The sequence below is a fragment of the Hirundo rustica genome, unplaced genomic scaffold, assembly GCF_015227805.2.
Source record: "Hirundo rustica isolate bHirRus1 unplaced genomic scaffold, bHirRus1.pri.v3 scaffold_154_arrow_ctg1, whole genome shotgun sequence".
In the NCBI taxonomy this organism is placed as follows: Eukaryota; Metazoa; Chordata; class Aves; order Passeriformes; family Hirundinidae; genus Hirundo; species Hirundo rustica.
The window spans coordinates 1-27,466 of record NW_026690233.1 but is presented as its reverse complement, the minus strand read 5'-3'; the positions used below and the strand labels follow the sequence as shown (position 1 = coordinate 27,466).

Genomic DNA, 27,466 nt, shown 5'->3' with positions numbered 1-27,466 from the left:
CATCATCCATCCATATCCATCATCCATCAATCATCCATCATCCATCATCATCCATCATCATCCATCATCCATCCATCTCCATGCATCCATCCATCATCCTCATTCAATCCATCCATCATCAATCCATCATCCATCCATCATCCATCCATCAATCCATCCATCATCCATCCATCCATCCATCATCCATCATCCATCCATCATCCATCCACTCATCCATCATCCATCATCCATCATCCATCCATCAATCAATCCATCCATCATCCATCATCCATCCATCATCCATCATCCATCCATCATCCATCATCCATCATCCATCATCCATCCATCATCCATCCATCATCCATCATCATCCATCCATCATCATCCATCCATCATCCATCCATCATCCATCCATCATCATCCATCATCCCTCCATCCATCCCAGCACAGCCAATGGCCAACTCCTGCCGCCCCATCCCATTCCAGGGACATGATGACCTATCCTTGGATATCAGGGAAGCGGTGAAGCCCCCACCCCTGGAGGTGTCCAAGGAACAACCGGACATGACACTTGGGACAAGGCAGGACTCCATCTTGGAGATCTTTCCAACTCAAATTCTGGGATTCCAGGATCTTCGTGGCCTTTTCCAACCTAAAAGATTCCCAGATTCCCTGAGTCCAACCCAGATGATCCCAAAATCCCGTGATGAGGTTAGAGGACTTCACCCCACTCCGGTCGTGCACCTTCCAGGACATTTGAAACACAACGTGCTCCATAAACATTATTCCATGAACATTATTCCAACACCACCAAACCCTGCCGAGATACCCCAGCACCTTCCTTGGCAAGGAAATGCTCAACTCCAGCCAGCCTGGGCTAATTCCCAACGACTTCCCAAACCCTGGAATTCCGGCGCGCGCGCACACGCGCGGCTTTACGCGCCGGGAAAAAGAACGAGCCCCGCGCGGAGAACAACAAAATCCAGGAGTTATGGAATAACGGGCCGGGGGAGGGGAGGGAGGGGCTTGTAAAATCCCAGCCCTCGCATTTTAACGGCTCCAGTTTATTCCCGGTCCGGCTCCGGAGCTCACAGCTGGATTCCAGATCTGCTCCGGGTCAAGCCCGGGGCTTTGTTCTGCCGTTAAAGCCGGAGGAGGTGACACCAGGCACCGGGGCGGGGACGCATTTTAACACCTCCCCAGCTCTCCCTGGAAAACTTTTCCAGAACTTTTCCATGCTTCCCGTCTCCTCGGGGGAAAACCCGAATTCCTGAAGGAATCTGCGCTCTGCCTCCCGAGAGCGCGGAGAGGGATCAGCCCGGGGTTGTGCCTCGTGCCTCTGGTGACCTCCTTCAAAAATCCCATCAAAATTTAGGTGGGATATTGGGAATTCCTGGCTGGGAGGGTGGGGAGGGGCTGGAATGGAATTCCCAGATTTGCTGTGGCTGCCCCTGGATCCCTGGAAGTGTCCAAGGCCAGGCTGGATCCACCTGGGATAGTGGGAGGCGTCCCTGCCCATGGAAGGGGTGGAACGGGATCATCTTTACAGTCCCAACCTAAACCATTCCATGATTCCAAAGTGCAGCTCCTGGGTCAGGCCCGGTGGGATTTCACCTCCTCCTGGGACTAAAACCCTCGCTTTGTCCCTTAAAACAGATTTTTCCCAAAAAAAAACCCTGCCACAGGAATGTTGGGTCAGAGGGAGGTGCCACAGGTGAACAAAAAACTCCTCCCCAAAAGTCAGGGAATTTTCTCCTCTTTGTAGAAATTGGGTTTTTTCCCCCCGATTCCCTCAAATCCCGAAATAATTCCCAGGTCTGTGTGTGGGATATTGTCTCCCTCTAGTGACCATTCCCAAAATGAGATTCCAATGGAAGAGCTGCTCCGCTGGCTCCGGCAGCACTTGGAACATCAGGCTGGAGCTTCCCGCTCCCAGCCCAGGGGTGCTGGGTTTGGTCCAACTCAAGGTCAACGTTCCTTGAAGGAACGTTGGGATTCCTGGGATTGAAGGTCTGGGTCCAATCCCAGGATTTGGGGCACGGCAAAGTTTGGGAATGGTTCAGAGCCCACAGGGACCGCAAGGAGGAGGATGGAGACAGTTCCATCTCTAAATCCTGGCCTCCATAATGCTCCTCATGGTTTCTCCACGCACTTGGAGCTTCCCACAAACTCAAGGTCAACGTTCCTGGATTGAACGTCTGGATTCAATCCCAGGATTTGGGCCACGGCAAAGTTTGGGAATGGCTCGGCGCCAACACGGACATAGAGGAGGAGGATGGGGACAACTCCATCACTCAATCCTGGTGATGTCTCCACGACATCCAGCTCCATCCCTTTCCCCGGAGCAAGGAAATTCCGCTATCCCAAAGCATCCCTGACATCTTACCCAGCTCGGAGAGGACGTATTCCTGATCCCGGAAGACGATCCGGTCGGATTTGTAGGTGGGGGGTTTGTAGTTGTGCTGCAGGGAGAAGAGGTGGAGCAGCTGGGAAGGGCGGAGTTGGTCCCGCCACTGGTTGGGGCCGGAGCTGAAACCAAACGGAGTCATGGAATCATGGAATGATTTTGGATGGAAGGAGGTTAAAGGTCATCCAGTGCCATGGGCAGGGACAGCTCCCACTATCCCAGGTGGATCCAAGTCCATCCAACCTGTCCTTGGACACTGCCAGGGATCCAGGGGCAGCCACAGCAAAGCTGGGAATTCCAGAATTCCCAGCCCCTCCCCACCCTCCCAGACAGGAATTCCCAATGCCCAAGATCCCAGCCCAATCTCCCCTTTCCCACTGGAAGCCATTCCCTGTGTCCTGTCCCTCCAGCCCTTGTCCCCAGCCCCTCTCCAGCTCTCCTGGAGCCCCTTCAGGGACTCGGAGCATTCCCTGGAATTTTTCCCTTCTCCAGGGGAACATTCCCAGCTCTCCCAGCCTGGCTCCGGAGCAGAGGGGCTCCAGAATCCTGGAATGGGTTGGGTTGGAAGGAACCTTTAATCCCTTCCCATTCCCACCTCATCCATGCTCAGGGACACCTCCCACTATCCCAGGTAGATCCAAACCCCAATGTCCAACCTGGCCTTGGACACTGCTAGGGATCCAGGGGCAGCCACAGCAAATCTGGGAATTCCAGAATTCCCAGCCCCTCCCCACCCTCCCAGCCCGCAATTCCATCCTGGGATCCCGGCCCAATCTCCCATTCCCGAGATGAGCCAACCACAGCCGCTCCCGGCTCATCCTCAGCGCCACTTCACCCGCAGAGACCCCAGGGATGGACCAGGACCTCCCTGGAGGAGAACCAGGAACCCTGGGAAGCGCAGCTTCAGCCGGATCCGCCGGGACAGCCCTGCCGCCATCCCACGGCCACCCCAGAGCCCCAATCCCGGGATTCCCGGGCGTTCCAAGGCCAGGGATGAACGCACAGGCAGTAGGTCTGGGGGAGGCCGCAGCGAGCGCCGTATTTGGACAGGAAGCGGTTCTCCAGGTCGATGACGGTCTCTCCGATCTTCTCGTCCTTGGACAGGAGGTCGTAGTCGTAGAGGGAGACCCTGAGGTCCTTCTCCAGCGGCAGGGTGCAGCTCAGCTCGAACATCCTGGGAAAAGGGGGGGACGGGGGAAACGCTTTGGGAAAAAGAGGATGGCGCTGCCGGAATTCCGTGGGGATGGAGCCGTCCGGACGCAGCGGTGAGGGGATGGAGCGGATCCCGTGGGATTCTGCGTCACCTCGATCCAGCAGGGCCAGGGAGGCTTTGGGCTGGTTTAGTTTATCGTGGAATCATGGAATCGTGGAATCATGGAAGAGTTTGGACCTCCATGACCTTCTCTTCCCACACTTTCCATGATCCCAGGTGGATCCAAGCCCCAGTGTCCAACCTGGCCTTGGGCACTGCCAGGGATCCAGGGGCAGCCACAGCAAATCCGGGAATTCCAGAATTCCCAGACCCTCCCCACCCTCCCAGACAGGAATTCCCAATGCCCAAGATCCCAGCCCAATCTCCCCTTTCCCACTGGAAGCCATTCCCTGTGTCCTGTCCCTCCAGCCCTTGTCCCCAGCCCCTCTCCAGCTCTCCTGGAGCCCCTTTAGGCTCTGGAAGGGGGTGAGGATTCCCTGGAATTTTCCCGTCTCCAGGTGAACATTCCCAGCCTGGCTCCAGAGCAGAGGGGCTCCAGAATCCTGGAATGGGTTGGGGTTGGAAGTGACCATAAATCCCATTCCACCCCATGGACCTCCCGCTATCCCAGGTGGATCCAAGTCCCAATGGCCTTGGACACTGCCAGGGATCCAGGGGCAGCCACAGCAAATCTGGGAATTCCAGAATTCCCAGCCCCTCCCCACCCTCCCAGCCAGGAATTCCTGCCCAAATTCCCATTTAAATTCATCTCCCTCTCCGTCTTGCTTTGTTGGGAAGGTGTCCCAGCACTGGTGGCCTGGACTGGTGGGAGCAGACTTGGAAAATCCGATGGATTTTATGGGAAGCAGCATTTGATCCCAGTTTGTGCCCCCAATCCCGGATTTAGGCAGCCTGGAGCTCATCCCAAGGGACAGCATCCTGGGAATGATTGGAGCCGCGCCGGGGGGGGTTTAGGTTGGATATTGGGAAAAGATTCCTCATCCAGAGGGTGCTGGGGCACTGGAACAGCTCCCCAGGGAATGGCCACATTCCCAGGGCTGCCAGAGCTCCAGGAGCACTTGGACATTCCCAGGGACAGGGTGGGATTGTTGGGATTATCCTGGGAAGTAGTCGGATCGATGATCCTTATGGGTGATGTCCGATCCAGGCTATTCCATGATTCTCTGATTTTCTGGGAGAACAATGCCCCATGGAGCTGAGCTTTCCTCAGTTTCCCTGCCCCTTTTCCAGCCTTTCCCAACCCCTTTTCCCAGAATGAACCATCATCCCTGGAATTTTATCCCGTTCCTGGGGGAAACAACTCAGTTATCCGTGGAAAATCCTTTTCCAGAACATTTGGAGGTGTCTCATTCCTCTCCATTCCTCAGGCTTTTCCTTCAGACATTGGATCAAAATTCCTGGATGAGAAGTTCCCCAAACTCTTTCCCATCAATGGGACGACCCAGATTCCTCCACTACGGAATTCCAGCCCCGCAATCCACAGCTCCCAAATCCCAGGGATTGGTGAATGAGAGCCGGGGGAATCACGGAAGAGATTGGGATGGGAGAAACCCTAAAATCCATCCCATTCCCAAGCCCCGCTGTGGATTCCCTTCCCGCTATCCCAGGTTGCTCCAGCCTGGAATCGAGTGCTGGAATGGGAAGTTCCGGCTGGCCCAGCACAATTCCCTGAATAGGACGTCCAAGAGAATTCCATGGATCCCGAACGGAGTCCGCACTTACTTCCCAAAGACAGGCTCCAGGGTGCAGGGAAGGTAATTTTCCTGGTCATTTATGGATTTCTTTCCCACGGAAATCTTCACGTAGGGATCACACTGGAGGTGGGCACGGAAAGAAACACAAAAAAAATCCCGCGGGATTGTTGGATTGGGAGCGACCTTAAAGCTCACCCAGCCCTTCCCTTTTCCCTAGGTCGTTCCAAGTCCCATCCCTCTCCCAAATAGAATTATTCTGGGAATTCGGCAGCAATTTGGAAAGTGGGGAATTTAATTCAAGCTGGATTTTTTTTTTTTTTTTTTTTTGCCAGGAGAAGGACAGGGAAAAAAAAAAAAAAAAAAAAATTCAAGGAAAAGATCCAATTCCACCGAAAAGATTTTACCCGGATCTACAGGGACGCAGCGTTCCAGTCGCATCCAAGAATTCCCTTGGGAAAAAAAAAAAACAAAAAAAAAACCCAGGCCAAGTTTTCTCATGGCTTCTCCCTGATTTTCCTTTTCCTGCCGATTTGTTTTTCCAGGAATGGATGGGAAGCAGCGCTCAGGGAATGGAATCAGCACCCAGGTATTCCTTGGGTTGGGATGAGCCACTGGAAAATTCCCATCCCAGGGGAAGTTTGGGACCAAATTTGGGTTGGTTTGGGGTTTTAAATGGAAAAACACCCACGTTCTCCCCCTTCTTTTTAATCCTTGGGAATAACTCACGGGAGATTTCTAAGGAATTAAACACTCCCATTCCAAATCCGTTTTAAAAAATGGGAAAAATTCAGAAGTGGTTGGAACTTCTTAATCTATTTTTCCACATATTCCACGCATATTTCCCATATTCCACATTTTTTCCATATGTTTTTTCCATATATTTTCCATATATTTTCATATCTGTTCATTATTTTTCCATGAATTTTCCACGTGAATTTAATGTTTTCCCAGATATCTTTGCTATGTATTTCCCACAGTATTCCTTAAACTTTCCCCTCTTTTCCAGTGGAACAAAGAAACATAAAAAGGATTTTTCCCTTCCCTGAGTTTCGGGGAGTTTTGGACCTACACAATTCCCATTTTCCCAGAATTTTCCTTCCAGACCAGCAAACCTCTGCAAGAAGGAATTTTGGGAAAAAGGGAATTTTACTTCCTTCAGCGCCAAAACACCGAAAAAAACCCCAAAATAAAACCGAACCCAAAACACATGGAACTAATCCTGAAAAATCCCAGCAGAAAAAGGAAGACTTTGCTCCCGGAATTCCAAGATAGTCCAAGGAAGGCAAAAACCGGGAACAAAATCCTAAATTTTAGGGCAAATTCGTAAATTTTGTCCAATTTTGATGAATATTGACCAAATTTTGACCAATGAGGGCTGAGCTGTTCCAAGAATCCACAAAAGGATCCAACCCGGAGCTTTCCCACCAGGATACCTTCCCGTTGGAATCCTTGGGCTGGAGGTCGAAGGCGCGGATGACGTAAACCCGGACCAGGCATTCCTGGAGTCCCCTGGCCGGGAGCTGCTGGAATTGCCGGGGAGGCGCGGGAACGCGCGGATCGTCGGGAAGAGGGTAAATCCTGAAGGAACCCTGGGAAGGACACGGGAATTCAGGGAGGTGGGTCCTGTGGGGGAGCAGGCTTGGAATGGCGGGAATGGATCGTGGAATTAGGGAATGGTTTGGGTGGGAAGGGAGCTGAAAGCTCATCCCATTCCATGGGCAGGGACAATTCCCTGATCCCAGCTGGATCCAAGCCCCAGTGTCCAACCTGGCCCTGGACACTGCCAGGGATCCAGGGGCAGCCACAGCAAAGCTGGGAATTCCAGAATTCCCAGTCCCTCCCCACCCTCCCAGACAGGAATTCCCAATGCCCAAGATCCCAGCCCAATCTCCCCTTTCCCAGTGGAAGCCATTCCCTGTGTCCTGTCCCTCCAGCCCTTGTCCCCAGTCCCTCTCCAGCTCTCCTGGAGCCCCTTCAGGGACTCTGAGCATTCCCTGGAATTTTTCCCTTCTCCAGGGGAACATTCCCAGCTCTCCCAGCCTGGCTCCAGAATCCTGGAATGGTTTTGTTTGGAAGTGACCTTAAATCCCATCCCATTCCCACCCTCCCCATGTTCAAGGACACCTCCCGCTATCCCAGGTTGCTCCAAGCCCCTTCCAAGCAGCCTTGGACACTTCCACGGGTGAGCATTCCACAACTCCCGCAATTCCCGGACTCACGGAACACTCTGGGCTGAACAGAGCTCTTAAGGATCCTCCCATTCCCACCCCTACGGACACAATCCGTGGAAAGAGGCCCCACCCCACCTTGAATTCCCCCACCACCGAGGGGTCGTCGCTGGAATCCTGGGATCTCCCCCGGAACAGTTTGAAGGTGTGGCAGAAGTCGGAGAGGTGCTCGAATTCCTCAACGTTTTCCAGCTCCGTCTCGTAGACCTGAGGAGGAAAAGACGGAGCGGGGGAAAAAGATTCCGACCGAATTCCTCAGTCCTGGGGGGAAATCCATCCCACGGGGAGAAATTTCCGGGAATTTTCCCCCTTATTTCCCTCCGGGGCAGTGAGGAGAGGAGAATTTGGGAATTCCATGATAAATTCCAGCCTATCCCAATGACCCAGACAAAGCCAAGGTCTCCCGGTGGGTTTTTCATGGATAGAGATCTTCCAGCTGGGAATATTTTCCTTAGAACCGAGGAAAATCTTCCCTACTTGGGAATTTGCATTAAATTCAGCAATTTCTTGTGCCTAAACCTCCCTCTTCCATGAGAAATCCCTGATTTTCCTCATTCCCAAACCCCTCCCAGGGTGGTAGTTTCCCTCCGCCACTTCCCAAGGGAAAATTTCCGGAAGTTTCCCGGAAGGATTTTCCAGAGGAAATGTAATTTTCCACACCTGGGGAAAATGCTTCGGGATTTTTTTTTTTTTTTTTTTTTTAATTTAACCTGGATGGAAAAGAAAGCCGCAAATCCCGAGGAAATCGTGGAGAGCGGAATTCCAAGGCCCCATACACCCGACGGGAAGCCGCTCACCTTCAAGGTGTCAAATCCCTTTTCCAAGTAACATCCACATTTTTCCCTCTCTCCCGTGGAAGCGTAAAACTTGCTCCACCAGTCGATGAATTCCTCCTCCTGCAGCCAGAGATCCCAAAGTTATTCATTTTCCACAAAAAAACAAACAAACAAACAAACAAACAATCCCAGGAAAACAGCAGCAGCAGCTCCCAAATTTGGGAAGCGAACCCTGCATCAACCCCATCCCTCATTTCCGTATTTTTTTGGGATGCTCCTAGCCCAATCCAGGCGTCACAACCACTGCAGATATTCCCAAGAGGATTATTCCTCATGGGAAGATGAGGTAGAGCTCCAAGAAGAACATTCCAAGAATCTGGAGCATTTCTTAGGGAATTTTTGGCCACTTGGAGGGTGGTTTTTCCAGGATTTTCCATGCAGGGAATGAACTGGTTTAACTCCGGTGCTGACAGCTCGAAATGCCGCAATTTTAGGCTTTCCCTGGAAATTTTTGGGATTTGGGAGACAGGGGTTGACTTCCTGGTTGTACCCCAGCACCTCCCAACCTGCCCATCCCAACAAAACCGGCGGATAAATGAATAAATCCATAAAATTCCCGACTTTCCGTTAAAACCCAACAGCGCTCCGGCCTCCGGAAGGACACAACCCTCGGATGAAAAAAATCGGGAAAATCCCACAAAAACCTCGGCTGTCACTATCCCCCATTGCCTCATTCCCAGTGCAAACCATTCCAACTCCAAGGATGCTATTCCGAGAGGAAAAACGGCCACGCCGGCTCAATATTCCACGGATTTCTTAGGAATCGCGTTTTTGAGATCGTTTTGCCGGCAATCCATGAAAAAAAATCCCTGGAAAATCCTGGTGTCTCCTCTTAGGAGGCCGCAGAATTCCAGCTCGGTGACCTCACAGAGGATTCCAAATGGAGTTTTATTGGATTTATATTTGAAGCCAATGGCACGGGATTTAATGGAAAGACATTGGATTTACACTGGAATATTCTGGAAATTCACTCCGAGGTTTTTTTGCCACCGCCTTTTTTTTTGGGGGGGGGGGGGGAAATCCCAATTTTCCTTTCGTCGCTTCCCATTTTATTGTCCCAAGGGCTCCATCTGGACATGATAACATTCCACAGATACTGGGATACGAGGAAAACGCTTGGATTCACCCCGGGACTTACCCACGGAATCTTCTGCAGCCCCAAGGGAAAGAGCTGGATTAGAGATTTCGGTGGACTTTGAGCAACATTCCAATGAAAAACAGGGAAAACGTGAAAAAGGAGGGAAGGGGAGCGGCTGGAATGCTCATGGTGACGGATGTGATTCCATTTGGGAATGGGAAAGCCATGGAAAGCAATGGATGGGCGAAGGATGGATGGAGGAATTTCGTTTACCCAGGGGATGGATAAAATTCCCTCCAGGTATCCCAAACCACCTCCAGGGGTTTATCCACGGCACACACAGGATCTCTGGGATCTGGATCTGTGCTCCCTTTCCAGCTTTTTCATGGATCCCAGTAGGCACAACCCCCGGGCGAGCATCCCTTGTGGATAAATATAACCCCAAGTGACCAAATCCTGGAATTTTCCTGGAAAAGGAGCTTATTCCCAGCTGGAAAGCGGCTGCCATGATTATCCAGAGGTTTGTTGTCTCCCTATCCCTGTCCCATCCCTCTTCCCTCTCACCACACAGGAACTCCAACATTTTTCCCAAGAGGGACCCGCCCTTTGGATATCCTGGGAATAACCGGATCATTTCACCCAATCCCATCACCCCAGGAGCTGCAGCGGCTCCGGGAACAAAGCACGGCTGGAGGAAGGAGAATTTCTCCTATATGGAAAAAAATTCCTGGATGGGAGGTTGGGGAGGGGCTGGGAATTCTGGAATTCCCGGATTTGCTGTGGCTGCCCCTGGATCCCTGGCAGTGCCCAAGGCCAGGCTGGACCCTGGGGCTTGGATCCACCTGGAATAGTGGGAGGTGTCCCTGCCCATGGAATGGGATGGGAATGGGATGGGATTTAAGGTCACTTCCAAATCATTCCAGGGTTCTGCAGCCAGGCTGGGAGAGCTGGGAATGTTCCCCTGGAGAAGGGAAAAATCCAGGGAATGCTCAGAGTCCCTGAAGGGGCTCCAGGAGAGCTGGAGAGGGACTGGGGACAAGGGCTGGAGGGACAGGACACAGGGAATGGCTTCCAGTGGGAAAGGGGAGATTGGGCTGGGATCTTGGGAATTGGGAATTCCTGGCTGGGAGGGTGGGGAGGGGCTGGGAATTCTGGAATTCCCGGATTGGCTGTGGCTGCCCCTGGATCCCTGGCAGTGCCCAAGGCCGGGTTGGACACTGGGGCTTGGATCCACCTGGGATGCTGGGAATTGTCCCTGCCCATGGAATGGGATGAACTTTCAGCTCCCTTCCCACCCGAACCATTCCATGATCCTACAAACCCAGCCTGAGTTTTCTCTGGATACACTTCCCCCCCCTCCACCGTGGCAGTGCCATGGGAATATCAGAACCATCAGGAACATTCCGAGGGGGGAGTGCTGGGATGGGAACCATTCCCAGGAGGAGCCGTCCAACACCCGGAGCCCTTCCAAGGAGCAGTAACCGGAGAAGCCGCGAAATGGGGGCCGGGATTGGGAAGGAGCAAACACGGCAAACAACCAATTATCCCAAATAGTTTACAGACATGGATCAAGGAAAACTGGCTGCGCTCGGCTCCGCTAACGTGTCCTGGGATGGGGGATTTGGAAAGCAGCACCAGCTGGAGTAACGGCGGAGTAACAGAGGAGTAACGGCACAGTAGGGATCCTCGGCAGGGTCTGAGAGCCCCTCCTGAGCTCCTCTCCTCTGGGAGTCACCTGGGAATCATGGAATTATGGTATTATGGAATTATGGAATTATGGAAGGGGAAGGGACCTGAAAGCTCATCCCAATTCCATGGGCAGGGACAACTCCCTCTATCCCAGCTGGATCCAAGCCCCAGTGTCCAACCCAGCCTTGGACACTGCCAGGGATCCAGGGGCAGCCACAGCCAATCCGGGAATTCCAGAATTCCCAGCCCCTCCCCACCCTCCCAGACAGGAATTCCCAATGCCCAAGATCCCAGCCCAATCTCCCCTTTCCCACTGGAAGCCATTCCCTGTGTCCTGTCCCTCCAGCCCCTGTCCCCAGTCCCTCTCCAGCTCTCCTGGAGCCCCTACGGGGACTCGGAGCATTCCCTGGATTTTTTCCCTTCTCCAGCGGAACATTCCCAGATCTCCCAGCCTGGCTCCAGAGCAGAGCAGAATCCTGGAATGCTTTGGGTGGGAAGGGACCTTAAATCCCATCCCATTCCCACCCCATCCATGCTCCGGAACACCTCCCACTATCCCAGGTGGATCCAAGCCGCAGTGTCCAACCCGGCCTTGGACACTTCCAGGGATCCAGGGGCAGCCACAGCCAATCTGGGAATTCCAGCGCAGCCCCTCCCCACCCTCCCAGCCAGGAATTCCATCCCAGTATCCCACCCGTTCCTGCCCTCTGGCAGTTCAAACTCTCCCCCCTCATCGCTAACGCCCCAGCCGGAGGCAGATCCCGCTGAATTCCCGGACCCCCCTCACACGCTCCGCACTGAGCTGGATTTTTTTGGCTGGAAAAGCTTTTTTCCAAGATTTTCCCCAGCTGCAGCCCCTGGGCCTCATTCCCAGCTCCTGCTTTTGTGCGAAGCTCCCAAGCCGTAAAGGAGAAGGAGCTGGGAAGGATGATGGGAAGTCGGTTTTCCAAACCGGGATGGTTTTCCCAAGGGAACATTCCCACTTTTCTGCAAACTGGGGTCTATCACACTGACTCCCACTCCTGAAGGATCCTGGAAAAATCGGGACGATGGGACGGTTTAATCCCACCTAATATTCCCACAGTTTGATTTTAAATTAATGCTTTGCAGCTACTCCCTATTTTTTTATTTTTTTTTTTTTTTCCCCCCATGGATTTTGTTTGTCCTGAACAAAAAACATATCCCTGGAAATTAAAAATGCGGATGGACAGCGGCATGGCGGGGAGAATTTCAGGAATTTTTGCTCCCACAGTCAGGATCCCAGCACTGCCATCTCTCTGGGATGGAGAAATCCACCCACCGGAGAATATTTGGATCCTTGGAAGTGCCCAAGGCCATGTTGGAATGGGCTTGGAGCAGCCTGGGATAGTGGGAGGTGTCCCTGTCAGTGGAAATTATGGAATGGGACAGGATTTAAGGACTTTCCAGCCCAAACCATCCCATGATTCCATCAGGAATCTAATCGGGATGGATTTGGGATGAAGGGAATTGCTCCTTTGGAGCGTTATCCCTGAGAAGGAAAAGCAGCTCCACTGCCGTTCCTATAAAACCCAGGAAAATCCCGACAGCTGCTTTTCCCACAGGAAAAGAAACCAAGGGAGCAGGAAAAGGGAAGAGATCCTTAAATCCCAGCCCATTCCAACCATTCCATGGGCGGGGACAATTCCCACTGTCCCAGGTGGATCCAGCCTGGCCTTGGGCACTGCCAGGGATCCAGGGGCAGCCACAGCAAATCTGGGAATTCCAGAATTCCCAGACCCTCCCCACCCTCCCAGACAGGAATTCCCAGTGCCCAAGATCCCAGCCCAATCTCCCCTTTCCCACTGGAAGCCATTCCCTGTGTCCTGTCCCTCCAGCCCTTGTCCCCAGCCCCTCTCCAGCTCTCCTGGAGCCCCTTCAGGGACTCGGAGCATTCCCTGGATTTTTCCCTTCTCCGGGGGAACATTCCCAGCTCTCCCAGCTTTTCCTGCCAGCAGAGCTGCTCCGTCCCTCACATCATCCTGGTCCCACCTCTGGATCATTCCCAGATTTCCCTGTCCTTCCTGTGCTGGGATCAGGATCTGGGACAGTTCTGGGGACAGAATTCCTTCAGAACCAGCCTCATTCCCTTCGGAATGAACGGAAAAAACCTAAGAACACGCCGGAATTGCCGTTTTCCTCCGTAGCGAGCGGGATCATTCCCAGAAGGAAAAACGCCTCCCTCCATCTTCACCCGCGTACTTCCACGGATTCAGGCCGTTAATTGAGCGATCAATTAATTAAGCGATTAATTAGCAACCGGAAAGGAAGCGATACCTACATGAGGCGGGGCCCGGGAATCCGGGATGTTAATTAGCGCTGAGCTCGTCAAGCCCTCGGAATGCTACAAATTAAAACGATCCGTTATCCAAGGAATTCCGGGAACGGGGGATGAACACACAGCAGCGAAAGCAACAGTTAAAGGGATTGATCCAAACCGGTATTCCCAACCCTGGGGTTTCCCGGGATGAGGGAAATTTGGGATGAGCGCAGGGTTTGTTTTTAGGGATGTTCGGCCGACAGCTGGCGCGAGGCAGAGGAAAAATGGGATATTAAAAGGTGGGGAAATGTGGAAAAGCTGTTAGTAATTCCCAGTGGAGGAGAGGCTTTTCCCTGGATACCGAGGGCCGGAAACTCAGGGAGTTATCCCGGAATCCAGGGAAGGATCTGAGCCAGGGTGATTTGGAATGGGATTGGGAATGCTCAGGATCGAGGTTCAGACCCAAACCCAGCTCATGCTGGGCAAACCAAAATTTGGGATCGTCTCCGTGGGCAGGAAGCGGCAGCGCTGCTCCAGGATTCCAAGGATCCCTTGGAGGTGGAAAAGGGGGAGGGATGGGAGATTATTCCCAGAAAACAGCCAGGTTTGAGGATCGGCCCAATCCCGACAGCATTCCCAGTTTCCCAGCTCAGGCTCGTTCCCAAACCCCCGCTCTGATCCCACCAGATCCAGACCAGCACCCTTGGGCCTAACTCCACAACTTCCAGCCCTTCCATAGGGAAAAAATTCCCCAAGGATCGTTTTTCCACCAGGACTCCCTGGCGGCTCCCAGAGGCTGCTGGGAACAGCTCCTTTTCCAGCTGATTTATCCATGAGCAGAACAAATCCCTGCTCATCCCATGGAGCCGTGGAATTCCTTCCCGAGCCTCCTTCCATGGGAACGAACCCTCGGAAAACACTGGGAGCAGAGCAGGCGGGACAAGGCCTGATCCAGCAGCCTCTCCCACAGATCCCGCCTTTCCGAAACCCCGCTCCGTGTCCTTCTCCCAAAGAACCGAACTAGACGGGATTAGCTGAGGAAAATCGCTTTTCCATGATTTTTAGAAGGATTCTCCTCACTTCAGGTGACCGGGATGCGATTCCCGTGCACTTAAACTGGTTTTGAACTCCGGCTGAACCCCCGATCCCTCTCGGATGAGACGGATAACGCGCTCCCAAACCTTGGAGCGGAGGGATTTCACCTCTGGTTGTTTTCCCCGATTTTCCAGGGAAAGCAACAAAGGGATCCTTTGTTGGATCGGGGACCAGAGCCAGGCTTGGCAAGGAGGGAGAAAAACTCCGGAGCCACACGAGGAAACGCATCCATGAAAAATCCTGGCTCCCGCTTCCAAAGAGCCCTGAGCACGAGCTGCTGGCTCGGGATCCATTCCTTTTCCCGGGAACGCGGAGCGGGATGGTCCCCGCGGGCCGGGATTGCTCCTTGACCTCCCAAACCTGGCCCTGGATGGGCGGAATGATCCCAACGATCCATGTCCACCTCCAGGGGAGGAGCAGGCTTCCAGGGCCAAAATTCCGAGGCGAGAATTTCGGGTCGGCTTTCCAGGAGGAAGCTCCCTCCTTTCCCGAAGTAACGGGAAAAACAAGGAAAGACAAAAAGGGAGAATCCGGAGTCAAAAATGAAGAACTCCGTTGGCAGGAGGGGGATTGTTTGGGAAATGTTTTTTTCCAGGAAAAAAATGCCGGAATTTTCCACTTTGGAATGGCTCTGTCACATCCCTCTCCTCCTTTTCCTGCTGTTTAAACTCTTCCCTAAATTTGACCCAAGCTTGGAGATGTTTCCGATAAAATTATCCCAGGGAACCAAGCTCCGGGATTCCAAAGTTCCATCTCATTCCTTCCTCTGGAATCTTTGGGATGGGACCCCACATTCCCAGGAGCAGCTCCCAGAGCTCCAGGGGGTATAAAGGGAAGCGTGTCCCTATCCAGAGGTTTTATTCCCAAAGGGAAAAAAAAAAAAACGGGGGGAGATTTGCCACCAATGTGGTTTTCCATGAATAAATCATGGAAATCTGAGCAGAGAATTCCGGGGAATTGTGGGCGTGGCCAATCCCACTCCGGGCATCCCCAGGGTGTTTCCCCCATCCTGACCACTGGGAAAAATGGGACAAACTGGGAATCCCACCGGTGGGAATGGACAGCACTACATTGTCCCAGCACTTCCAGCCCTGGATCGTGGGAAATCCTGATTCCAGGACCATGGGAAACGCCGGATCGGGATCGCGGGATATCGGGCTCAAGCTCCTTATCCCAAGCTGGGATCCCGCAGTGGGTTCAGCCCCCCAGGAGATTCCCACATTATTCCCTCCGTTTCCTCCCAAGTTTCTCTGTCCTGGACTGAAAAAAGCGGGATTTTATTACGAAAATTCCTGTTCCCAAATTCCACGTTTTCCACGGACATGCTCCAGTTACTTCCCTGATAAAAGGCAAAGCTCAGCTGTAAATTTTAGGGATAAATCCCTAAATGGGAAGCAAAAAGGAGGGAATGAGGCCGCTTTCCCAACTTCCCAATGTTCCAGTCGGGAGCATTTTCGGGATCTGCTTTTCCCTTTCTCCCGCTTTTCACCGGACCCAACTTTTCCCGATTCCCCTGCCCAGTTCCTAACGGAGGCTGAAGGATTTCAGGACAAAATCCCAGAGGAGCTGTGAATAGGATCATGGAATCATGGAATGATTTGGGTGGGAAGGATCTTCAACCTCATCCCATTCCTCCTTTTTTTCCATGGGCAGGGACGCCTCCCATTATCCCAGGTTTCTCCAAGCCCTGTCCAACCCAGCCTTGGAAACTTCCAGGGATGAGGATTTGGAATGAGTGGGAATGAGCAGGGCCACACCTGCAGGGTTGGTGGTTTTTTTTGGGAATTAGACAAATCCCTGATTCCCAGCTTAATGTGGGACCCAGGTGGAGCCTGCCTTGGGATACACCACAAATATCCAAGAGCACCAGAAAATCCTTGGGAATAGAAACCCCCAGGAGCCACTGAGGACATGGATAAAGAGCAGGATCCATGCCCAAGTTGGACATCTTGGATTCAGCAGCTCCTCCATCCCTGGAATTGCTCAAGGCCAGGGAAACTGAGGCAGGAAGCACCCAGAAAGCAGATTCCTTCCGGAAACTCCAACTTTTCCAGACCTGTGGCACCCAGGAACAGGGAGAAGGGAAATTCCAGCCCTTGATATCCCATCAAGGGATGGGAGACCGGGAAAAGCTCCACCAAACATTCCTGACACCGTTCCCAGCTGCTCCAGAGGCACCGGGATTGCCTCCGGATCCGTGCATCCCAAGGATAATGGTCTGTCCCGAAGATTCCTTCTGCTGGAGAAGGCTGTGGATACGGGAAGTTTCTGGAAGAAATTCCAGGTGTGTGTCCACCCTGATCCGCTCCCAAGGGAATGCTGAGATCCCTCAAATTCATTGGAACTGCACCAATTCCCCCCGCTCCTTCCACACCCCCACCACCATGGATTCGGGATTTGGGATTCCGTAACCCCAGTCCAGTGAAATTCCTGCAAACCAGGAGCCGGGAAAGGAGGGAGGATGACGGAACCTCAGGGAATTTTTGCTCTCCTTGGGAAGAGCCCGGCATGGATTTCTCTCCATTGGGAAAGCAAATCCAAGCCCTCATTCCCATAGGGAATGAGGAGGAGTTCGGGGTTGTGCAGGTGAGCAGAGTGAGGGAAAACACCTGGAAGTTGGAAAAGGATGGATCCATCCGGATCCGGCCTTGGATCCGGCCTCGGATCCACCTTCACCAGACGCAGCGGAGCATGGAAGGAATCCGGGATCTTTCCGTACCTGGATTGGGATCAGGGGCTCTCGGTCATCGATGTCGATGAGGACGTCGTCCCGGGGCGTCAGGCTGACGTCATCTGCAACCGGAGCGGGGCGGCACGGTCATCCCGGGATTTGGGAATCCCGGAGCACGGAAACCATGGGATCGACCACCGGGAGTGATCCCAGTTTCTCCCAGACCCCACTTCCATCATCCCAATCCCATCCAGACCCATTCCCACCATCCAAAGTTGATATCCATGATCCCAACATTCCCCAGACACTTCCCACCATCCAAAGTTGATATCCATGATCCCAATCCCATCCCAGACACTTCCCATTATCCAAAGTTGATATTCATGATCCCAAACTCACCCCAGACACTTCCCATTATCCAAAGTTGATGTCCATGATCCCAAACTCATCCCAGACACTTCCCATTATCCAAAGTTGATGTCCATGATCCTAAACTCATCCCAGACACTTCCCATTATCCAAAGTTGATATCCATGATCCCAAACTCATCCCAGACACTTCCCATCATCCAAAGTTGATATCCATGATCCCAAACTCATCCCAGACACTTCCCATTATCCAAAGTTGATATCCATGATCCTAAACTCATCCCAGACACTTCCCATTATCCAAAGTTGATATCCATGATCCTAAACTCATCCCAGACACTTCCCATTATCCAAAGTTGATATCCATGATCCCAAACTCATCCCAGACACTTCCCATTATCCAAAGTTGATGTCCATGATCCCAACATCCCACAGACACTTCCCACCACCCAAAGCTCTCTCTCCAAGCTCCCAATCCCGTGATCCCAATCCCATCCAGGGCTCCAAGGAGTGAGGAGAGGAACTTGGGACAAGGACACAGAGTGCCAGGACCAGGAATGGATCGGACTGAAGGGAAGGGGAGATTGGGCTGGGATCTTGGGCATTGGGAATTCCTGTCTGGGAGGGTGGGGAGGGGCTGGGAATTCTGGAATTCCCGGATTTGCTGTGGCTGCCCTTGGATCCCTGGCAGTGTCCAAGGCCAGGTTGGACACTGGGGCTTGGATCCACCTGGGACAGTGGGAGGTGCTGGGGATGGAATGGGATGGGATTTGAGGTCCCTTCCAACACAAACTGGAGAAGGGGAAAATCCAGGGAATGCTCAGAGTCCCCAAAGGGGCTCCAGGAGAGCTGGAGAGGGGCTGGGGACAAGGGCTGGAGGGACAGGACACAGGGAATGGCTTCCAGTGGGAAAGGGGAGATTGGGCTGGGATCTTGGGAACTGGGAATTCCTGTCTGGGAGGGTGGGGAGGGGCTGGGAATTCTGGAATTCCCGGATTGGCTGTGGCTGCCCCTGGATCCCTGGCAGTGTCCAGGTTGGACCCTGGGGCTTGGATCCACCTGGGATAACGGGAGATGCCCCTTCCCACGGATGGGCTGGAACGCCGTCACCTTTCAGTTCCCAACCCAACCATTCCACGACTCCACGAAGGGACACGAATCCCGACGTTCCCACGCACCTGGCTGCTCCTGGGGCGCCCCCGCGTCCTGCTGGAAGGGATCCCAGTAGAATTCCCGGAGGGAGCGGACGGTGCACTGTCCCACCACGGGTCTCCGGCCGAAGGGGCGGTTGTCGATGATCTTCAGGACGATGGGGGGGCTGTAGAGGCTCTCCTTGGGAAGACGCTGCGGGAAGAGGGAATGAGGCATGGAACGAGGCTGGAAAGGGAGGGCAGGAGGTTCTCCGCCATCCCCGAAAAACCGAGGGCGGGAAGGAACTTCACCAGAAGAACTGTTTTTATGGAATTCCGAGGCCCTTCACCAGAAGAACGGATTTTAGGACACCTCGGGATCCATTTTTAATGGGTTTTGAGGTCCTTCACCAGATCCATCCTCATGGGATTTTGAGGTCCTTCACCAGATCCATCCTCATGGGATTTTGAGGTCCTTCACCAGATCCATCCTCACGGGATTTTGAGGTCCTTCACTGGATCCATCCTCATGGGATTTGGAGATCCTTCATCGGATCCATCCTCACGGGATTTAGAGATCCTTCACCAGATCCATCCTCATGGGATTTGGAGGTCCTTCACCATAAAATCCGTTTTTACCGGACTGTGAGGTCCTTTGGAAGGTCCACTTCTACGGGGCTCCGAGGTCCTTCGGCACAAGGCCAAATTTGATGGGATTTGGAGGTCCCCCACCACAATATCCAATTTTAAGGGATCTTCAGACCCTTCAAAAGAGCCATTTTTATGGGACTTTGAGGTCCCACAAGATCCAGTTTTATGGGACCTCCAGATCCTTTGGATCCTTTTGGAAAAATGGATCCATTTTTATGGGATTTTGAGGTCCTCCACCACAAAATCCAATTTTATGGAACCTCCAGGTCCTTCAGCACAAGATCCACTTTTATGGGACCTCCAGGCCCTTCCCAAGATCCAATTTTATGGGATTTTGAGGTCCTCCACCACAAAATCCAATTTTACGGGACCTCCAGATCCTTTAGAACAAGATCCCTTTTTATGGGATTTTGAGGTCCTTTACAAGAGACATTTTTATGGAACTTGGAGCTCCTTCACCCCAAGATCCAATTTTATGGGATCTCCAGACCCTTCAAAAGATCTGTTTTTATGGGACTTTGACATCCTTCAAAAGATCTGTTTTTATGGGACTTTTATATGACGTCCTTCACCCCAAGATCTAATTTTATGGGACCTCCAGGCCCTTCACAAGATCCACTTTTACGGGACATTGAGGTCCTTCACCCCAAGATCCACTTTTATGGAAGCTCCAGATCCTTTAGAACAAGGTCCATTTTTATGGGATTTTGAGGTCCTTTACAAGACACATTTTTATGGAACTTAGGGGTCCTTCACCCCAAGATCCAATTTTATGGGATCTCCAGACTCTTCAAAAGATCTGTTTTTATGGGACTTTGAGGTCCTCCACCACAAAATCCTATTTTACGGAACCTCCAGATCCTTTGGAACAAGATCCCTTTTTAGGGGATTTTGAGGTCCTTTACAGGACACATTTTTATGGAACTTGGAGCTCCTTCACCACAAGATCCACTTTTATGGGACATTCAGATCCTACAAAAGATCCACTTTTATGGGACTTTGAGGTCCTTCACCGCAAGATCCACTTTTATGGAAGCTCCAGATCCTTTAGAACAAGATCCAATTTTACAGGACCTCCAGATCCTTTGGAAAAAGATCCCTTTTTATGGGAATTTGAGGTCCTTTACAAGACACATTTTTATGGAACTTTGAGTTTCTCCATCCCAAGATCCGCTTTTGTGGGATCTCCAGACCCTTCAAAAGATCTGTTTTTATGGGACTTTGACGTCCTTCAAAAGATCTGTTTTTATGGGACTTTGACATCCTTCACCCCAAGATCTAATTTTATGGGACCTTCAGGCCCTTCACAAGATCCACTTTTACGGGACATTGAGGTCCTTCACCCCAAGATCCAATTTTATGGAACCTCCAGATCCTTTGGAAGGGATTTTGAGGTCCTTTACAGGACACATTTTTATGGAACTTGGAGCTCCTTCACCACAAGATCCACTTTTATGGGACCTCCAGGCCCTTCACAAGATCCACTTTTACGGGACATTGAGGTCCTTCACCCCAAGAGCCACTTTTATGGAAGCTCCAGATCCTTTAGAACAATATCCAATTTTATGGGATTTCCAGATCCTTTGGAAAAAGATCCCTTATTATGGGATTTTGATACCCTTCCAAAGATCCATTTTTATGGAACTTGGAGGTCCTCCATCCCAAGATCCAGTTTTATGGGACTTCCAGGCCCTTCACAAGATCCATTTTTGTGGGACTTTGATGTCCTACAAAAGATCCACTTTTATGGGACATTGATGTCCTTCACCCCAAGATCCGCTTTTATGAGACCTCCAGGTCCTTTAGATCAAGATCTCATTTTATGGGATTTTGAGGTCCTTCACCCCAAGATCCAATTTTATGGAACCTCCAGATCCTTTAGAACAAGAACCATTTCTATGGGACTTTGAGGTCCTTCAAAAGATCCATTTTTATGGAACTTGGAGGTCCTTTACCCTAAGATCTGCTTTTACGGGACCTCCAGGCCCTTCACAAGATCCAATTTTATGGGACTTTGAGGTCCTTCAAAAGATCCATTTTTATGGAACTTGGAGGTCCTTTACCCTAAGATCTGCTTTTACGGGACCTCCAGGCCCTTCACAAGATCCAATTTTACGGGACTTTGAGGTCCTTCAAAAGATCCATTTTAAGGAACTTGGAGGTCCTTCACCCCAAGATCTGCTTTTATGGGATCTCCAGAACCTTCACAAGATCCACATTTTGGGACATTGAGGTCCTTCACCCCAAGATCCATTTTTATGGAACCTCCAGATCCTTTAGACCAAGATCCAATTTCATGGGACTTTGAGGTCTACCACCCCATGATCCATTTTTATGGAACTTAGGGGTCCTTCCCCCCAAGACCCGCTTTTATGGGACATTTAGATCCTACAAAAGATCCATTTTTATGGGATTTTGAGGTCCTCCACCACAAAATCCAATTTTACGGGACCTCCAGATCCTTTGGAAAAAGATCCCTTTTTATGGGACTTTGATGTCCTACAAAAAATTCATTTTTATGGAACTTGGAGGTCCTTTACCCCAAGATCCGCTTTTACGGGACCTCCAGGCCCTTCACGAGATCCACTTTTATGGCACATTGAGGTCCTTCACCCCAAGATCTGCTTTTATGGGATCTCCAGAACCTTCACAAGATCCACATTTTGGGACTTTGAGGTCCTTCACCCCCAGATCCACTTTTATGGGATCTCCAGACCCTTCACAAGATCCACTTTTATGGGACATTGAGGTCCTTCACCCCCAGATCCACTTTTATGGGATCTCCAGACCCTTCACAAGATCCACATTTTGGGACTTTGAGGTCCCTCACCAGATCCATTTCTGTAGGACTTCAAGGCGCTTCACCCCACTTCTGAGGATCTTCCCCCTGCACCACCCCGGTCCCACCGGGACCTCACCACTTCCATGAAGAGCACGCAGACGTCGAAGTTGGGGTTCTTCTTGACGTTCTTGATGACGCCGGACTGGACGCGCTGCCCCCCGCACTCCACCAGCAGGCTGGGCGAGGTCACGCTGGCCAGCTGGAAGCTCTTGAGGTTCCTCAGCCCCCAGGCCAGGATCTGTGGGATGAGGGGACACCAAATCCTGAGCCAGATCCTGGAGGTTCCTCAGCCCTCATCCCCAGATCTGCGGGATGAGGGGACACCAAATCCTGAGCCAGATCCTGGAGTTTCCTCATCCTATAACTGTGGGATAAGGAGACACTAAATCCTGAGCCAAATCCTGGAGGTTCCTCAGCCCCCAGGTCAGGATCTGCGGGATGAGGGGACACCAAATCCTGAGACAAATCCTGGAGGTTCCTCAGCCCCCAGGACAGGATCTGCGGGATGAGGGGACAAATCCTGAGCCAAATCCTGGAGGTTCCTCATCCCTCATCCCCAGATCTGCGGGATGAGGGGACACCAAATCCTGAGCCAGATCCTGGAGGTTCCACAGCCCCAGATCTGTGGGATAAAGGGACACCAAATCCTGAGCCAAATCCTGGAGGTTCCTCAGCCCCCAGGCCAGGATCTGTAGGATAAAGGGACACCAAATCCTGAGCCAAATCCTGGAGGTTCCTCAACCCCCAGGCCAGGATCTGCAGGATGAGGGGACACCAAATCCTGAGACAAATCCTGGAGGTTCCTCATCCCCATCCAGGTTTCCATGGAGCTCCTCGGCAGTGGAGGAGAACCTGGAGGTTGAACCATGTAGGACAGGCGGAATTACGGAATTACTGAGGTTCCTCACCCCCCAGGCCAGGATCTGCAGGATGAGGGGACAACAAATCCTGAATCAAATCCTGGAGGTTCCTCACCCCCCAGGTCAGGATCTGTGGGATAACGGGACACCAAATCCTGAGCCAGATCCTGGAGGTTCCTCATCCCCAGATCTGTGGGCTAAGGGGACACCAAATCCTGAATCAAATCCTGGAGGTTCCTCAGCCCCCAGGCCAGGATCTGCGGGATGAGGGGACACCAAATCCTGACCCAAAACTTCTGCAAGTCTCCATGGATCTCCTTGGCAATGGAGGAGAATCTGGAGGTTGAACCACGTAGGACAAGCAGTGGTGGGAATTACGGAATCCTTGAGGCTGGAAAAGATCTCCAAGGTCATCGAGTTCAACCTGTGACCCATCCCCACCTCGGCACCAAGAGCTCCTTAGACACTTCCAGGGATGGAGATTCCAAACCTGCCTGGGCACTTCCAATGCCTGACCGCCTTTTCCATGAGGAAATTCCTCCTGATATCCAACCTGAACTTCCTCCTTATCCCATTCCTTGTTCCCTGAACTTCCTCCTTATCCCATCCCTTGTTTCCTGAACTTCATCCTTATCCCATCTTTTGCTCCCTAAACTTCCTCCTTATCCCATCCCTTGTTCCCTGAACTTCATCCTTATCCCATTCCCTTTTTCCCTGAACTTCATCCTTATCCCATCTTTTGCTCCCTAAACTTCCTCCTTATCCCATCCCTTGTTCCCCGAACTTCATCCTTATCTTATTCCCTTTTTCCCTGAACTTCATCCATATCCCATCTTTTGCCCCCTAAACTTCATCCTCATCCCGTCCCTTGTTCCCCGAACTTCATCCTTATCCCAGCTTTTGTTCCCTGAACTTCCTCCTTATCCCATCTTGTGCTCCCTGAACTTCCTCCTTATCCCATCTTTTGCTCCCTAAACTTCCTCCTTATCCCGTCCCTTGTTCCCTGAACCTCATCCTTATCCCATCCCTTGTTCCCTGGGAGCAGACCCCGACCCCCTCAGCTCCACCTTCCTTCAGGGAATTGTGAAGAGCCAGAACTTCCCCCTGGAGCCTCCTCCTTTTTTGGAAACCCACCCCAGGACCCGCCCCGGATCCCGTTCCCGGCTCCCGTTCCCGGCTCCCGTTCCCGGCTCCCATTCCCGGCTCCCGTTCCCGGCTCCCGTTCCCGGATCCGCGGCTCACCTCGATGGCCGTGCGCTGCAGGACGGGTTTGATTCCCTGCGGGATCATGTAAACGTTGGGCTCCCGCTGCGGCGGCGGATAGGGAAGGTCGGAATCCTCGGACTGCGGGAGAGGAGAGGGAAAGGAAAACCTCAGGAAGCGCCGGGATGGGACACCTCCGAGTCGGATCCGCCCGGAATCTCCGTCTCTGCCAAATTCATCTCTCCCGGGAAATCCAGGACAGCCAGAGGAGAGAGACGAGGAACGGCAGGATGGAGGTGCCGGAAGAGCGGTTTTATCTCTTGGATCCGTCACGGAGAAGATCCAGCGTTCCTGAGCTTTTCCCAGGGAAATACAAAGGATCTGCCCTCCGAGGTTCAAGGGGGTTTTTTAGGGAATGATGGGATGGAAACGCCTCTACCCTGTCCCGGGATCACGGCGGGATGAGGGAAGGGACGAAGCAGCAGCAGCGGATTCGCAGTCGGGCGGTTCCCAAAAAATTTAGTGGGAGAAGCACCGCGGGATGGGGGATTGGCATTGCCTGTGGATCTGGGAAGGGGCTGTGGTTCATCCCACCCTTCAGGGATAACCCAGAAATCCATGGGATAGGGCTCAGGTGAAACCACCTGGGAATTCCATTGGGATCATCCCAAATCTGGGAGGCAGGCCGAGGAATTCCCAGTTCGCCTTCCTGGAGGAGGAAAGTGGGAGCCAGAATTCCTCCCCTTTTCCTGCATCTCCCAGAGCCCCCGGAAAGGCCAGAATGAAAAGCAAAACCTCTGGGAATCCATCCCAGGAGGACGGAATTCTCTCCCAGCTGGAATTTTACTGGATTCAATGACGCCTGGGTGCGTTTTAATTACGGGATTGGCTCTCCAAAGGGATTTTCCTCACGGATTCGTGGAACAGTTGGGGTTGCAAAGGACCTTGGGGATCATCCAATTCCAACCCCCCTTCCCATAAAATCCCAAGCTTTAATTTTCCTTGGGAATTGCTGGTCCCTGAGTCCAGCTGCTCGTTAGCCGAAGGTTTTCGGGAATCCCATGTGGGAGAAGGTGCCCGGGATTCCCACAGGGAGCAGCCACTCCTCCATCCCATGATCCACGTGCTCCCGGAGCTGGTTAGTGCTGGCAGGGAATGGGAATTTTATCCGGGATAACCCCAAGGAGAAGAGAGAGCTGCAGAGAATTCCCACATTCCCTGGGTTACCTCTGGAACTCTTAATTCCCAAAAAAAAAAAACAGAAAAACCAAAAAAAACAACACAACTCATTTCAGGCTGCTCAGGCCCAAAATCATGGAATGGTTTGGGTTGGAAGGGGTTTTAGTGTCCAATCCTACAAATCCAATGGGAAATCCTTGGGAAAGAGCTCCTGCCCCATCCATCCTCTCCAGGATCAACTTGGATTTTAACCCCGCATCATTCCAGGCTTTTTTAAGTCCTTCCTGCTGCCCTCCCAGTGGTTTTCCAGGCATTCTCCTGGATTCCAGCTGAACGCCGGAGGATGGAATGTTCCACTGGAACGTCGGGAACGAGCAGGGAATGCCGAGGATGAGGCGGGAGCAGGGAGGGGTCAGGATGGGAATGGGAAAAGGCAATTCCCAGACAAAGCCAGCTGGAGGGAGGAAAATCCATGAAAATCCCCGCTGGGAGCCAGGATGGGTCGAACGAGGATAAATCCGAGGGAATCCAGGCGGCGGGGAGCTCTGGAGATCGTGGATTCCAACCCAGATTTGGATCCGGGATGAGTGAAGATCAACATGGATGAGACCAAAAAAAAAAAAAAAAAAAAAAAAAAAAAAAAAAGGGCTGGAAAAGATTCCCAGTTTATATGGAAGCTGGGATGTGATCCAAAGATAAATCCCAGAGTTTGGTGGGAATTTGGCCCCAAAAGGCCATTCCCAAGGAAAAATGGATAAGGACGGAGCCAGCCTGGATGAGGCACCGGAGATTCCGGCCGGCACCAATCCTCGGGATGCGGCCTCAGGAATTTTGTCGGGATGAGGTTCCTACAATCCTGCTCCCCCTGAAAGGCTCTGCCGGGATTTTCTTGGATTCTGGGAAGAGGGAAGGAGAGGGAAGAGAGCGATACCCATTGGAGGAGCCCCTCAGAGAACAGGGCAGGCATGCAGAGCTGCGGAACGCCCCATCCCGGAATTCCGGCGGTGGGAAGAAACGGAGGAAGGAAAAATAGGAGAGAGAGATGATTACGGACACACGGAACAGCGGGATGAGCTTCCCAAGGGAAAGGGAAAAAAAAAAAAAAAAATCTCCAGAAAAATGTGTTTATCCCATCCAGTCCAACCTTTCCCGGGAATGTGGCTCAGGGTCTTTCCTAATCCCCGGATTTTGGGATTAACGGCTCCGGGGGCCACCACAACATTCCAAGAATTGTTCCCTTTCCCTGCCTGGAGTTTTCCAGGATCCCAGCTCCACCTCTTGGTTCAGCTCCATGGGATCCCGGGTGTGGAATCGGAATCACGGGAATGATGGAACCTGGGAACAATTTCCGCTGGAAAACTCATCCCGTTCCACGGGCAGGGAACCCTCCACTATCCCAGGTTGCTCCAAGCCCCACCCAACCTATCCCTGAATTTTTCCCCAGATGAGGGACGAAAGTTTCCTTCGGAACAACTGGAACGGTCCAACACATCCTCGATCCATGGCAAATTCCCTATGGAAAGTTGGGAATTGGGATTTCCCAAGGGCAGCCCAGCATTCTGGATGAAAGGATGGGTAAATGGATTCCAGAGGGTAAACGGATCCCAACATTCCCGCCCATGGAGAAAAGCCCATCCAGCCGGGGTTCACTCATATTCCCAAAATCCTGACGCTCCCAGCTTGACCCATCTGGGAAAAAGAGGAACTCCCAAGGAAAAAAATGTGAACAATTCCAAGAATAAAAACAAGGAATTCCCAAAGACTCACCTCATCCAGGCTGGAGGAGAGCTCGCTCTGGGAAAGAGGAGGAGAGGGTGGAATTAGAGGAATTCTGATCCCTAAGCCCATCCCAAAATTTACAACTGGAGCTGGCAAGCGAAGGGAATCCCGGAATGGTTTGGGTAGGAAAAATCCTTAAATCCCAACCAGTCCCGTCCCTTTCCCGTATCCCAGGGTGTTCCAACCTGGCCTTGGACACTGCCAGGGATCCAGGGGCAGCCACAGCAAATCTGGGAATTCCAGAATTCCCAGCCCCTCCCCACCCTCCCAGACAGGAATTCCCAAT

The 27,466-nt window shown here is 52.2% G+C and overlaps 1 protein-coding gene across 1 annotated transcript in view; it reads right to left on the bottom strand.

Moving 5' to 3' along the window:
- LOC120747676 (dysferlin-like) overlaps positions 1-27,188 on the bottom strand; it is a 43,624-nt gene extending 16,436 nt beyond the window's left edge. The window contains exons 1-14 of the mRNA XM_058424324.1: positions 27,169-27,188; positions 26,333-26,374; positions 24,262-24,363; positions 22,236-22,397; positions 18,715-18,880; positions 17,217-17,290; positions 13,424-13,486; positions 9,496-9,528; positions 8,319-8,417; positions 7,600-7,728; positions 6,727-6,882; positions 5,322-5,413; positions 3,390-3,560; positions 2,359-2,508 (exon numbers count right to left, since the gene is read on the bottom strand). Of these exons, the coding sequence (XP_058280307.1) occupies positions 2,359-2,508; positions 3,390-3,560; positions 5,322-5,413; positions 6,727-6,882; positions 7,600-7,728; positions 8,319-8,417; positions 9,496-9,528; positions 13,424-13,486; positions 17,217-17,290; positions 18,715-18,880; positions 22,236-22,397; positions 24,262-24,363; positions 26,333-26,368 (1,433 nt within the window). The 5' untranslated portion in view covers positions 26,369-26,374; positions 27,169-27,188. The remainder of the gene's footprint in view (positions 1-2,358; positions 2,509-3,389; positions 3,561-5,321; positions 5,414-6,726; positions 6,883-7,599; positions 7,729-8,318; positions 8,418-9,495; positions 9,529-13,423; positions 13,487-17,216; positions 17,291-18,714; positions 18,881-22,235; positions 22,398-24,261; positions 24,364-26,332; positions 26,375-27,168) is intronic.
- Positions 27,189-27,466: the final 278 nt, after the last annotated feature.